We start from the raw sequence: 13355 nt of genomic DNA on the forward strand, positions 1-13355 counted from the left end.
CCCTGGATTCGATTCCTCAGCACCACATAAGCAGAAAAAGCCAGAAGTGGCACTATGGCTCAAGTGGTAGAGCACTAGCCTTGAGCTGAAGAGCTGAGGGACAGCGCCCAGGCCCAGAGTTCAGCCCACACGAGGGAGTCAGGATCACCTTGGAGTCCCACACAGGAGTGAAAAAGGGATAGAAAGTGGGAAGGGTCAGACTGGTAGGGTGCAGTAGCCTTGAGCTGAAGAGCTGAGGGACAGCACCCAGACCCAGAGTTCAGGCACCATGACTGGCAAAAAAAAAAAAAAAAAAAAAAAGTGGGAAGGGTGAGGAGAAGGGGTGAGGTCAGAAATCACCGGGCAAACGAAACTGTCATGTTCAGGCTATGGCTGAGGTGAGGGTCTAGCGGGGGGAGGGGGGAGGGTTGGGTCTGAGGAGAGGAGACTTTGGGAAGCTGGGGAAGAAGAGGGGTGAAGATGGCCCTTAGCTTCTGTCCTTTGTCAGGACAGCCATGGAGGGGCAGACCCAAGGGAACAGAGGCCTAACAGAGAAGCCTCACCCTGAGGCCGTCACCCCCAGCTTGTCCTCGCTGGGCGCCGTCTTCATTCTCATCAAGTCCGCACTGGGAGCTGGCCTGCTCAACTTCCCCTGGGCCTTCCACCAGGCGGGAGGCGTGCTGCCCACCTTCCTGGTGGTGCTGGTAAGTCCCCGGGCCTCCAGGGACAGGCAGGCACTGCTGTGGCTTTCCCAGGTAGGATCCCCTGTCTTGTTCTGCAAGATGGCGGCCCCCTCTCTGCTAATGAGGCCGTTGGGCGGAGGCCATCCGGGGTAGTGCCTGGGCAGCCTAAGGTACCTGGTCTAGAAGCCGGCTTCACAGACTTCTAGAGCACCCTCCTCAAGCATTCCCCCTCTCGCTGGTGCAGATGGGGTGTCTGGGTGCGGTCACTTCGTGGTCATCAGCTCTGGGAGCAGGGACTGGTGGGCCGAGGCGCCTGTTCCTCTCCTGTCCCTTCAACCGCACATGTCTGCCTTGCACTGTGTGCCCCCTGTGCCACGTGCCCGGCAGCTCACCAGGGCTAGATGCTAATTTGAAAAGACCCTGCGGTCTTCCTGGAGCATAGCACTGAGGACTGGATGTGCTGCGGGGCTGGCACAAATCACCACTACCCAACGCAACACACCACGGCTGGGCTGGCTGGCCCCGCCACACTGTAGTGGCCGGGCTTGGGTTGGGTGTGGGAGGGGTAAACAAAGGAATGGGGTCTGGGGCTCGGTGGGCGGGGCTTTGCATGGGCATGGTTCTGTGGGCGGGGCCACATGGCAGAGGCGGGGCTTCTCCTGGACCCTGGAGAGATGGCCTGCTGTGTGGGTTGCACCCCTCCTGTATGTCTGAAAATGTGGGAACAAAACATCAGAGCTGACGTAGAGGCAGCGGGAGGTGGTGGGAAGGACGAGCACCGCCCGGGCAGGTCACCAAGCGGAAGGCATCACCAGCACCCCAGGCCTGCTCCCACTTCACAGCTGGCACTTCACAGCTGGATTTGGGGCCCAGGCAGGCCTGCTCCGCCTTGTGTTCCTAACCACCCACTCTGCCTCTCCAGCCAGCTCTGGAGAGCCATGTCACCCCTGGCTTTCTGCTGTCTCCTCTGTCCGGCCGAGGCTGAGCCGTGTTAGAAGCATAGATGCAGACACAGGCTGGCAGACTAGAAGGGTGGGAAGGGGCGAGGCGGGGCGGGGCCCTGGCCTGTCTCTGGGGAGGTTGAGGCCTCGGTGCAGCATGCTGGAGTCCTGCGGTCCTTCTTGCAGGTCTCCTTGGTCTTCCTGACCAGTGGGCTGGCCATCCTGGGCTATGCAGCCTCCGTCAGCGGCCAGGACTCCTACCAGGGTGTGGTCCGCGAGCTGTGTGGCCCGGCCATGGGGAAGCTGTGTGAGGCCTGCTTCCTGCTCAACCTGCTCATGATCTCCGTGGCCTTCCTCAGGGTGATCGGGGACCAGCTGGAGAAGCGTGAGTGCTGTGCTGGGACGCAGGTGGACAGTAGACGCGGGGACAGTAGACACTGGCTCCCCCCCCCCGGGGGTGGGGACAGCAAAAGGGCAGGGAAGGGAGAGTGAGTGTATTATCACAGGTAGACACACATGAGGGGACTGAGGCTGCAGCGAGGGTGTCTCGAAGACATAATCCCTTTTACAGATGGGAAAACAAGCCATGGCATGAATACCTCACAGAGACCCCCGGAACTCTCCCCCACAACCCCAGCTTCTCGCCTCCTAGTGAGACTCTTCCACTAAGTGCTGCTTTTGCTGCGTCTTAACCAGTTCTAGTATGTTCTTTTTTTCACTTTTATGCCAAAGTATATTTTTTTAAATTTTATTTTCTGCTGGTCTTGGGGCTTGAACTCAGGGCCTGGGCGCTGTCCCTGAGCCTCTCTGTGCTCAAGGCTGGTGCTCTACCACTTGAGCCACAGCGCCACTTGCAACTTTTTCTGAGTAATTTAGTGGAGTTAAGAAACTCAAAGACTTTCCTGCTCTTGGCTGGCTTTGAACCGTGATCCTCAGATCTCAGCCAGGATTACAGGCATGAGCCACCGGAACCGGGATTGGGTTTTTTTGCTGATTTTTTTTCCCCCACTGTTTCTTCCTTGACTTGTCAAATGTTTGGATTATTTCATTTCAGTCTGGAGTTTTCCAGATCCCTGCTTGGTTTCTGTCTCAATTGTATCATGGGCAGAGAGCATCCTTGGGGTGATTTAGATTGTTGAGGCCTGGTCCCAGCTTGCGCTCAGTCCAACGGGTCAAGAGAACAGATGTTCTGTATGTTGGTGGGTGCAGGATGCTGGAAACTTCCATTAGGCCAAGGTGGACAACAGCATTATTTAGCTCTTCCTTAGCATCGATTCAGGTTATCGCGTAGCAGCAGAACGGAAGTGAGGCGCGAAGCGTCTCCCTTAGGATGGCCAAACCCCCGGCAGCGTGCACAGCCCACACAGCCGCGGAGCTCCTGCGCAAGCCAGAAAGGGCCTGTGGCCAGCGAGAATGCCACAGGAGCAGGGATGGGGCCCTGGGCAGAGCTCCCGAGCGCTCGTGGAATGGATTTCTGGGAGGTTCTGGCTCCTTCCTTCTTGAGGCCCCTGTGCCTGTCCTGCGTGGCCGCGCTGTGCTTGCTGCCTCAGCGCCTGCCCCTGTCCCCGCCAGTGTGTGACTCCCTCCTGCTCGGGGACCCCCAGCCCTGGTACGCTACCCAGCGCTTCACGCTGCCCCTGCTGTCCGTGCTGGTCATCCTGCCCCTGTCGGCACCCAGGGAGATCGCTTTCCAGAAGTACACCAGGTACGGGGCTGCCCACGCCTCTGGCAGGGTGCGGCTGAGCGGCCGCTGACGCTGCCCCTCTCCACGGCAGCATCCTGGGCACCTTGGCTGCCTGCTACCTGGCTCTGGTCGTCACGATGCAGTACTACCTTCGGCCTCCGGGGCTGCTGCGGGAGCCTCTGCCTTTGCCAAGGTGAGTTTGTGAGAACGGCTTTCCCTGCTTCCCGCGGGAGAAGCGGGCCCAGTCCACCGCAGAGCCTGGGAGGGCCCAGGTCCACCACAGAGCCTGGGCCCCTTGTGTGAGGCCCCGACGGCTCGGGCGAGGGGAGAGTGGCCCCAAGGCCCCTTCTCTGCCAAAGCGTGCGTCATTAGCCAGGCACAGCAGCTCACACCTGTCATCCTAGCTACTCATGAGGCTGAGATCTGAGATCAGATCAGAGGCCAAAGCCAGCTCAGGCAGGACAGTCCATGAGCCTCTAATAAGCCAGCAAAAAGTCAGAAGTGGAGCTGTGGCTCAAGTGATAGAGTGCTAGCCTTGAGCAAAAAAGCTCAGGGACAGTGCCCAGGCCCTGAGGTCAAGCCCTAGACTGGCACAAAAAGAAAGAAACAAGAAATAAAGGACCAGACCTAGTTGTGCACGAAGGCACTAAAGGCTACCCCAGCTGGGGCGGGCTTCTAGGTTCAGGCAGAGGCAGCAGAGACAGCTTCTAGGGACAGAGGGAGCCGCGCCAGGCAGCAAGCGGGGTAGGGTATCGCGGAGAGACCTGGAGCCGGGACAGGGATTGGAGTTCTGTTGAAGCACAAGGTGTGACCTGATTTTCTCCGAAAGAGATCACCTGCTATGTTCTGTGGGGGTCAGGGGAAGAAATGGGACCAAATGGGCATGGTAACTCATTCCTGTAATCTTGGCTACCCCAATACAACTCTCCGCATACCTGCACAGAGAGAGAAAGACAGAGAGACAGAGACAGAAACAGAGACAGACAGGGACAGGGACAGAGACAGAGACAGAGACAGAAAGAGACAGAGACAGAGACAGACAGGGACAGGGACAGAGATAGAGACAGAGAGACAGAGACAGAAAGAGACAGAGACAGAGACAGAGAGATAGAAAGAGACAGAGACAGAGATAGAGATAGAGACAGGGACAGGGACAGAGACAGAGAGACAGAAAGAGATAGAGACAGAGACAGACATGCAGGCAGGCAGGCAGAGAGACAGACAGACAGGCAGCGAGACAGAAACAGGACCAGGCAGAGGGGTGCTGCTCCTGACCCTTCTGTCGCATGTCCTCTGAGCATGCCGGAGGCAGGCACGTGGGGCTGCTGACACAGGGACCAGGCCCACCAGGCAAAGACCCCAGAGAGGGCGTGAGAGTGTGCCCTTGCACGCCTCGTCCTCTGAGTAGTTTGGATGAGAACAAAGCGGCCTGGGCTGTGGGAGGCGCGCCGGATGGAGGTGGCTGGCCTGGGGAGGAGGCAGTCATGTGTGTGTGTGTGTGTGTGTGTGTGTGTGTGTGTGTGCGCGCGTGCGCACGCGCGCGCGAGGAGAGGTGGGAAGGCAGCTCCCCTAGCTGCTGCCTTGCCCGAGTCCTGCCCACGTGGAGAATGTCATCTTGCCAAATGTCAGCAGAGCCAGATTTAGCAAGTGCAACATTTAATAAACCTCCTTTCCATCCCCAAAGCTGGCCATAAACACTGCGAACACACCTACAGCCCACGTGGTCATGTGTCTCTGCTCTTCTTTAAATTCATCCTCTCAGCCAGGGTGTCGAGATTAGAAAGATCACAGTTCAAGAACAACCCTTGCAAGAAGTTAGTAAACTGCTCTCCATCAGTGCCCTGGGGGTGGCGGCGTGCTCCTGTGGAGGCAGGAAGGCAGGAGCAGGGGTGGGAGGATCGCCCTCTGAGGACAGCTTGAGCAAGAGAGTGCAAGGCCCTATCTGAAAGATAGCTAAAGTGGGGGAGTGGGGGCGTGGCACAAGCGGCAGAGCACCCGCAGAGCCAGTTCAGGCTGATTCAGACCCCCACACTCCCTGTTCTTGTCTCCCCACAGCCCCGTCTCCTGGGCCTCTGCGCTCAGTGTCTTTCCCACCATCTGCTTCGGGTTTCAGGTAAGCGTCCACTGTGGTATTTCCAGAGGCTCCCTGATCCCTGGGGACCGTGTGGCTCCCTGTTTGGGGGAGGGAGGGGGACATTTGAGGACTTAGCGCTTAATGGCTTCCAGCAGCTGTCAGCTGGAGACTGCGCACACAGCGTCTGGGCTCTCTAGGAGGCGCGAGTTGTCACTGAAACTGGGAACTGTCCCCCACCTGTGGTGTCAGCATCTGCAGCCCTGCACTTGCTGGCTGGGGACTGAGCATGGGGACCGGGACCAGAGCCTCTTGGCAGATGCTCCTAGGACTGTGGCGGGAGGGAGAGGGACCTGGCGGGAGAGGGAGGCGCCTGGGCAGGGAGGCCTGCAGGTCCAGAGCGAAGCCCAGGAGGCCCACCTGGGACCGGGTGAAGCCCCAGGCAGCTCAGAGAGCAGCGCTGCCTTTGGGAAACCGTACCTGCCGCAGCTCACTGGAGGAAGGTAGCTTCCGTCTCTGAAAACCCTGCCCTCCACCAGCACCTCCACACCCAAGGAGGGGTCGAGCTCATCAGCTCCTCCAGCAGTGCCGGCTTTGCAGCCCTGGCGTCCTGGTCCCTCGTGTGCCAGCTGCCTCCTCTTTCTTCCTCTTGTGTTTGTGAGAACCATTTTGGAGGAAAAAAAAAATCGGAAACATTTCTGATTTCTCTTCCTTTTAACAGTGTGGTTTCTGGGGCTCCGCCAAGCCCACGTGACTTTCTCACATTTCTTCTGCACACGCAATATTTTGAAAGCTGCACAGCCCGGTGTTAGCCGTCAGCTGTCATCTGGATTTAGCATAACTGCCCCTCTCCTGGCCCGAGCACATGGTGCGGAAGCCGGCGCGGCCTACCAGATGCTCGCTGCTCACCTCTGCCCGGCTCCCCTTCGCTTCCCCTAGCAACCAGGCTGCCTGTGGTTTCCAGGGACACAGGCTGCTGCGCCGGGGCTGGGAGGGAGAGCTGGCAGGGCGAGGTGGCAGGCTCTGCCTTGGAGAGCCAGGGGTCGGGGGTAGGGCTGAGGCTGGGTGGAGGTGGCCGTGTGATCAGGATCCCTGGCCTGGTTCCAAGGTGTCCTCTCTCCCCCAAACGTGAGTGCACGTGCCAGGCCAGGCCAGGCCAGGAGGAGCAGATGGCTTCAAGGTCTGTTCTGGCTGCACCGGCTTCTGGAACTTCTGAAATCTGTGGTTATAATAATTATTATTATGATTATTTTGGTCAGTTGTAGGGCTTGAACTCTGGGCTTGGGCGCTGTCCCTCAGCTCTTCAGCTCAAGGCGAGAGCTCTACCACTTGAGCTACAGCGCCACTTCCAGTTTTCTAATGGTTTATTGGAGATAAGAGTCTCACCGGCCTTCCTGCCTGGGCTGGCTCTGAACCGTGATCCTCAGATCTCAGCCTCCTGAGTAGCAAGGATGACAGGCGTGAGCCACCAGCAACCTGCTTACTATTATTATTGGTGGAGGTACTGATATTTGAACTCAGGGCCTCTCATTTGCTAGGCAGGCCCTCCAGGTAGAGAACAAAACACAGGTGAGCCACAGAACGGCTGAGGCCGGTTCTGTAGATGGCTCTGGAAGAGGCACAGAAGGGTCTGAGCCAGGCCCTGGCTCTCCTGTGCTGCTGACTCTGAGGTCAGGTCTCTCACCTCCTGCCTGGGCTCATGCCTGGGCTGTGGTGTCCATTCGTAGTTGGGATGACAGGTACCGGTCACTATGCCCATCTTCTTCCACTGAGATGGAGATCCCCTCGTGAACCTTTGGCTCAGGTTTGGCTGGAACCATGATCCTTCTAATCTCAGCCTCACGTGTACTGGAATGATGGCTGCATGCCACTACCCCCAGCTGGTGCTTGAGATAGGGTCTTTGTGTGTGTCTGGGCTGGCCTCAAACCATAATTCTCCCCACCTCGGTCTCCCATGTAGCTGGGCTTCCAGGCATAAGCTGCCAGCACCCAGCTAGTTTTTGTTTTTATTTGCATTTATTTATTTGTATTCTTTTGGTCGGTTGTGGGGCTTGAACTCAGGGCCTGGGTTCTGTCCCTGAGCTTTTTCACTCAAGGTGAGTGCTCTACCACTTGGAGCCATAGCGCCACTTCTGCTTTTCTGGCAACTTACCCACGGGGTGCCACGCCGCTCACGGGAGGCCAGGGTGACCCCCACTGCCTGCCCAAGCTCTCCCGTGGCCCCAGAGACGCCCAGAGCGGAAAGCACAGGTGCCCAATCCGCCTTCCCCAAATGGGTTCAGATACGTCTGTGCCTGGCGGGCACAGCAGCCCACCTTCCACCATGTAGGCCTGGCATCAAAGTGGGGTGGGACCCAGGGCTGATTAGAGGGAAGCTTCTGCCACTAGTGGACTTGAGGGGGTGTTCATGGGTGACCCCAGAATGGTGGTCAGCTGGGCTGTGCTGCGCTTGTCCTGCGGTAGAGCCCTGAGCAAGGCAGACCCGGACAAGGCAGAGCTGAATTCATGGAACCCCATGAGAGGAGATTGCTCCCCTCAGCATGAGTAGGGGCTGGTAGAAGGGGAGCCCCAGGGAACAGCTCGGGCAAAGCCCTGGGGCCACCAATCAGGGTGTAGGCAGTCTAAGTTCAGGGAGAGACATGGGGGAGGAGGCACCCCATTCTGAGAGACAGCATAGTGGTGGGGTCTGGGAAGGGACAGACCCAGGACTGTGTAGGGGGGACTCTCTTCCCCTCAGTCACAGAACACGCCACAGCCCACCCTGGGGTGAGAAATGCGATCTGCATTGGCTGTGTACGTTCCCTGTGAGAGTCTGCATTGGATGTTCCATGTAACTCCACAGACCTTGACAGTCCCTGCCAGGCGTCGCCACCCTCCCAGACCCTCTTCACCCTGCTAGACCACACCCACCCTGCTAGACCACATCCACCCTGCTAGACCCTCCTCACCCTGCTAGACCCTCCTCACCCTGCTAGACCACACCCACCCTGCTAGACCCTCCCTACCCCTCCCAGACCCCTCCCAGACCCTTCCCCACCCTGCTAGACCACACCCCACCCTCCCAGGCCCTCCCCACCCCTCCGAGACCCCTCCCCACCCTGCTAGACCACACCCCACCCTCTCAGACCCTCCCCACCCTTCCCAGACCCTCCCCACCCTTCCCAGACCCTCCCCACCCTCCCAGACCCTCCCCACCCTTCCCAGACCCTCCCCACTCTCTACACTGCACCACCCTGGTCCCACTGGGGTGGCGGGTCCCCGGGGGCATTTGAGACAGTTCCAGTGGTCATAAATGGGGGGCAGAAGGGCAAGCTGGAGGCGGGAGGTGCCCCGGGCAGCCCTCCCCCCCCGGGACCCGCCCCCTCCCAACATGTTGGCCCAGAAATCCCGGGGCCCCTGCCTGGGACTTGAACCTCAGGACCGTTTGAGCTCCCAGTGCCTCTGGGAGTGTCTTCTGCTCCGGGGTCTGCGGTTCTCGTCTGGTCTTTTCCCCCATGCTGTGGGGGTGCCCTCCCCCGGGCCCCTCCCTGAGCCCGCCTCTGCCCTCCAGTGCCACGAGGCGGCCGTGTCCATCTACCGCAGCATGCGTCGGCAGAGCCTCTGCCACTGGGTCCTGCTCTCCGTGCTGTCCCTGCTGGCCTGCTGTGTGGTCTACTCGCTGACAGGTGGGCCTGCGGGGTCGGGGGGCAGAGGGCAGAGGGCAGAGGAGCGGGCCGGGGGTCTAGAGCCTGCTGCGTGCCCGGCCCGGCCCTTTGCCTCCCGGGCTGTTGAACCCTTAGTGCCCATTTCATAGATGGGACAGCGGAGCCCAGCCTTGGCTTCGCGCTACGCGTTCAGGGCTGAGCCCCTGCCTCTGCTCCGGCGGCCTCCCACGCGCCTGCCCGTTCAGAGAGGAGGTGGGAGAGGACATGTGCTCCCACGGTGACAGGCAAGGATGGCAGTGCAGCCCGGAGAGGGCTCTGACATGCCCGAGGCTGCACAGCACGTCCACCGCACAGACCCAGGTTCTGGGCCCACCCCGACAGGTGTCTGCTCTCGAGGCTGGCACCTTTTCTTTCCTCCACCTCCAGACCTTGGCAGGGGCAAGTCTGTGGTCTAGTCCTCCAACTGGGCAGCCTTGGGAAAGAGCAGAACAGAACCTTCTAGAACCTTCCACCATGAGCACCTTGAGATGCTGGGAAGAGGAGGCACTTTTCTAATCTCAGCACCCCGGCGCCCTGGCTCTCCTGCAGGGGTTTACGGCTTCCTGACCTTCGGGACAGAGGTGTCCTCGGACATCTTGATGTCCTACCCTGAGGACGACGTGGCTGTCCTCGTGGCCCGTGTGCTCTTCGCGGTCTCCATTGTGACGGTCTACCCCATCGTGCTCTTCCTGGGGAGGTGAGGCCGGGCCGGGCCGGGCGTGGGGGGGGGGCTGATGGTGGGCGCCCTGCCCGGCCGGGCGGAGCCGGTGGGGGAGCAGCGGGGACGCCTGGTCCGGGGCGCGGGGACCCCGGCCAGCTGTGGAGGGGTGAATGTGTCCGCACGCTGCAGGTCCGTGCTGCAGGACTTCTGGAAGAGGAGCTGGGGCGCGCAGGGTCCCCGGGCGCTGGCCGACCCCTCGGGGCCGTGGGTGCGGCTGCCGCTGACTGTCCTGTGGGTGGCTGCGACGCTGGCCCTGGCCCTGGTGCTGCCCGACCTCAGCCAGATCACCCGCGCCGTCGGGGGCGTCAGCGCCTTCTTCATCTTCATCTTCCCGGGTGGGTGTTGGTCCTCCCCGCCCGGCCCGTCTCTGCGCAGACTCCCTGTGTGTGAGAGGTCCAGGTTCTGGAAGGTTCTAGTCCCACAAGGGTAGCCACAGCCAGGAAACCTGAATGGCTACAGCCACAGGGCACTGCAGGTCACAGAGGGGTTCTGTGTCTGCAAAAGCTGCGAGTTCTTAGGGTTCAGAGGAAGCAGGGCCGGGGCCCCCCAGTGAGCAGTAGGGCCGGCCGGCCATGTAGGTAGCCTCTAGCCTGGGGAAATGGTGGAATCAAGGGCCAGGGGCTGAGTACCGGAGGCTGGAGACCCAGGGCGTGGGAACGCCAGGTTCGCGGGAGGCTGAGACTCCTGGGTGGCCTCTGCTGTGGTGTCCCCCCGCCCACAGGTCGGGCTGCACTGTGGACGGCGCAGGGTGTGGGGAGTGGGGGTGCTGAGGAGGGGCGCAGGGAGTGACCTGGGGTGGGAGTGCAGGGTCTGATGCGCCCCATCTCCTCACAGGCTGCCCAGAGCGCATGTCCTTACCAGCCTCCTGGCTGGCTTGTTTTGGGGTGCTGAGCTGGGGTCCTCACCCCTGAACGCTCAGCAAGCCTGAGCCAGGGCCACCTGTGGGGAGAGCCCTCTCAGGTCCCGGGGACCCCGGACCCCAGCCCGTGGTCTGACAAGGGGCATCGGGCGACCCGTGTCTCCCCCACAGGTCTGTGTCTCATCTGTGCGGCGGACGTGGAGCCTGTGGGACCAGGAGTGCAGTGAGTGCCCCCGTGGGCGTGCCCATCCTCCTCACCCACATTCCAAAAGCCCCGGTGTGCCGCGGCCCCCTCTGGGTGGCGGGGCCCAGCTCCTGTCCCTCAGCCTTCAGGGGTCTGTGGGGGGGCTCAGCCCCAGGGCAGGACGGGGGCACGGGCCGGTCCTGTCTCACAGGGGCCTGGTGGCTGTGTGTTGCTGGGGGCGGGGGCAGGGCTTCCACCCTGCCCCCCAGAGGAGGAGGAGTCAGGAAGCTGGCTTTGCAGCTGGACACGGCCAGGGCTGGTCCTGGCCCTCTGGGTCCGGGACCCGAGTGAACCTGATTCCCGCTGCGCAGATGTGCACACGGAGGGGAGACAGGCGGGCCCTGCGCTGGCTCTCAGCTGCTGTAGTGACCGCAGATGGCCAATGAGCACACACACACACACACGCACTCACACACACTCACACTCACTCACACTCGCACAACTCACACACACACACACTCACACACACACACACACACTCACACACTCACACACACTCTCACACACACTCACACACACACACTCACACACACTCACACACTCTCACACACACTCACACACTCTCACACACTCTCACACACTCTCACACACACTCACACATTAACGTGAGGCGGGCAGGCCGTGCTGTCCACAGCTCTCCAGGTGTCCCTTGGTTTGTGGCTGCGTCACACCAGTCCCTGTGACCCTTGCCATCTCTGTGTGGTTTCTCTCTGGTCTCTGGCTCTCAAAGATCCTTCTAGAAGAAGGATTGCAGGGCCCATGCTGCACCAGGTGGCCTCTTTCATTGCATTTGAGTGACTCATCTCCAAGTCGGGTCACACAGGTCCCAGGGGGACGCGGTGGATGGGGCCTGGAGTGTGGCCGGCACAGCCTGGGCTCACGTGGCCCTGTCCTCCGGATCCATGAGCCCGAGCTGGCTCTGCTCCAGCCGCAGGTGTGGCCTGGCCACGTCTGCACTCATGAGAGTTGCTCTGGGCATCTTTAAGCCCCACTCAGGGCTGCGGCTGGCCCTGGCCATCTGGCCCCCTGAATAGCCCGTGCCCCACAGTGCCCCGTGAACAGCCCATGCCCCGCAGAGTCTCCCGAATAGCCCGTGCCCCGCAGAGTCTCCCGAATAGCCCGTGCCCCACAGTGCCCCGTGAACAGCCCATGCCCCACAGTGCCCCCGAATAGCCCATGCCCTGCAGCACTCTGCGGGAGCCGCTGCTCTGTCTCACGTGGTCCAAGCTCAGCAGTTCTTTGTTGTTGTTGTTTTTTGTTTTGGGGTTTTTTTTTTGCCAGTCATGGGGCCTGAACTCTGGGCCTGGGCGCTGTCTCTCAGCTCTTCAGCTCAAGGCTAGCACTCTACCACTGGAGCCACAGCGCCACTTCCAGCTTTTTCTGCTTATGTGGTGCTGAGGAATCGAACCCAGGGCCTCATGCATGCAAGGCAAGCGCTCTACCGCTGAGCCACCTCCCCAGCCCCAAGCTCAGCAGTTCTTAACGGAGGTGCTTTCTCTGTGATGTTCTCGCGGCTGTGGTCCTCCAGTCTGTCAGGGACCGGCAGGCAGTGCTTCAGCCAGTCACTCCTGCCCCAGCCTCCCCCCCCCCACCCTGAGCGGCCGAGGAGGCCCCTTCCGTGGCAGGGGTCCCGTCCAGCCTCCGTGAAGGGGCCAGAGTCTCTGGCGGTCTGGCCATTTGCTGCCATCTTCCAGCTCTTCCTGGCCACAGACACACAGACACTGTGGCCTCACTGGGAAGTTTGTGGGTGAGCTCCCCCCTGCCTCCCCGGACCTGGGGGAGGGCGAATCAGTGGGTGCAGAGTGGAGCGCAAGCGGGGTTAAACGTTGTCCCTCCTGCATTTCTTTGGTGAAACACTGGGATGAGGAACAAAGCTATGAGGCGAGTCTCGGGTCGGGGTGGATGAGAACGCTGGGCCTCGGCTCACGCGCGTCCGTGCGCATGGGCCTGTGGGTGTGGCGCGTGGAGCTGGCGCTGACGGGGTGTCCCTCGGCAGGTGCTGCCTGGAGCTGTGGGGGGCGCTCTCCGTGCTGCTCGGCACCTTCATCTTCGGGCACAGCACGGCCGTGGCCGTCTTGGAGCTCTTCTAGGGGGGCCTGTGGCTTCCGGGGCAGCCGTGAGACCGACGTGGCTTCCTTCCCAGAGATAGAGTCGCCGCAGGGCCCCAGCGTGACGGGAGGAAGGGTGGCGTAGGCCCCGGCGGTGGCCGCGGCGCGTGGGCACAGCCGGTGTCTTGCACGTGGAAGCGTGCGGCTCCGCACCCCTGTAGCCGCGGTCCCAGCCATGTCTGGCTGGGGCTTCCGGAGCCTCCTTCCCCCGCTTCCTCCTGCTCCCCTTGGAGCCCCTGGGCTCCCCGCTCTGCAGATGCAGCCCTCGTGCCCGCTCTCCTTGGCGCGCGGCTGCTCCCCCCACACGTCTCCGTGTCCTCCTGGGCTCGTCCTGAATGACCGAGTGTTTCCTGAACTCCATTGTGTCTCGTCTTCATTACCC

The 13355-nt window shown here is 61.1% G+C and overlaps 1 protein-coding gene across 1 annotated transcript; it reads left to right on the forward strand.

Moving 5' to 3' along the window:
• Positions 1–494: 494 nt before the first annotated feature.
• Positions 495–12998, forward strand: LOC138822803 (solute carrier family 38 member 8-like). Its single transcript, XM_070015727.1, has 10 exons — positions 495–683; positions 1790–1988; positions 3176–3308; positions 3379–3480; positions 5343–5400; positions 8909–9023; positions 9591–9738; positions 9892–10097; positions 10793–10844; positions 12862–12998. The coding sequence occupies exons 1-10, from the start codon at positions 495–497 to the stop codon at positions 12953–12955; spliced, it is 1296 nt and encodes a 431-aa protein (XP_069871828.1). The 3' UTR covers positions 12956–12998.
• Positions 12999–13355: the final 357 nt, after the last annotated feature.

This window comes from Dipodomys merriami, unplaced genomic scaffold (assembly GCF_024711535.1).
Source record: "Dipodomys merriami isolate MVZ:Mamm:240054 unplaced genomic scaffold, mDipMer1.0.p SCAF_116, whole genome shotgun sequence".
NCBI lineage: Eukaryota > Metazoa > Chordata > Mammalia > Rodentia > Heteromyidae > Dipodomys > Dipodomys merriami.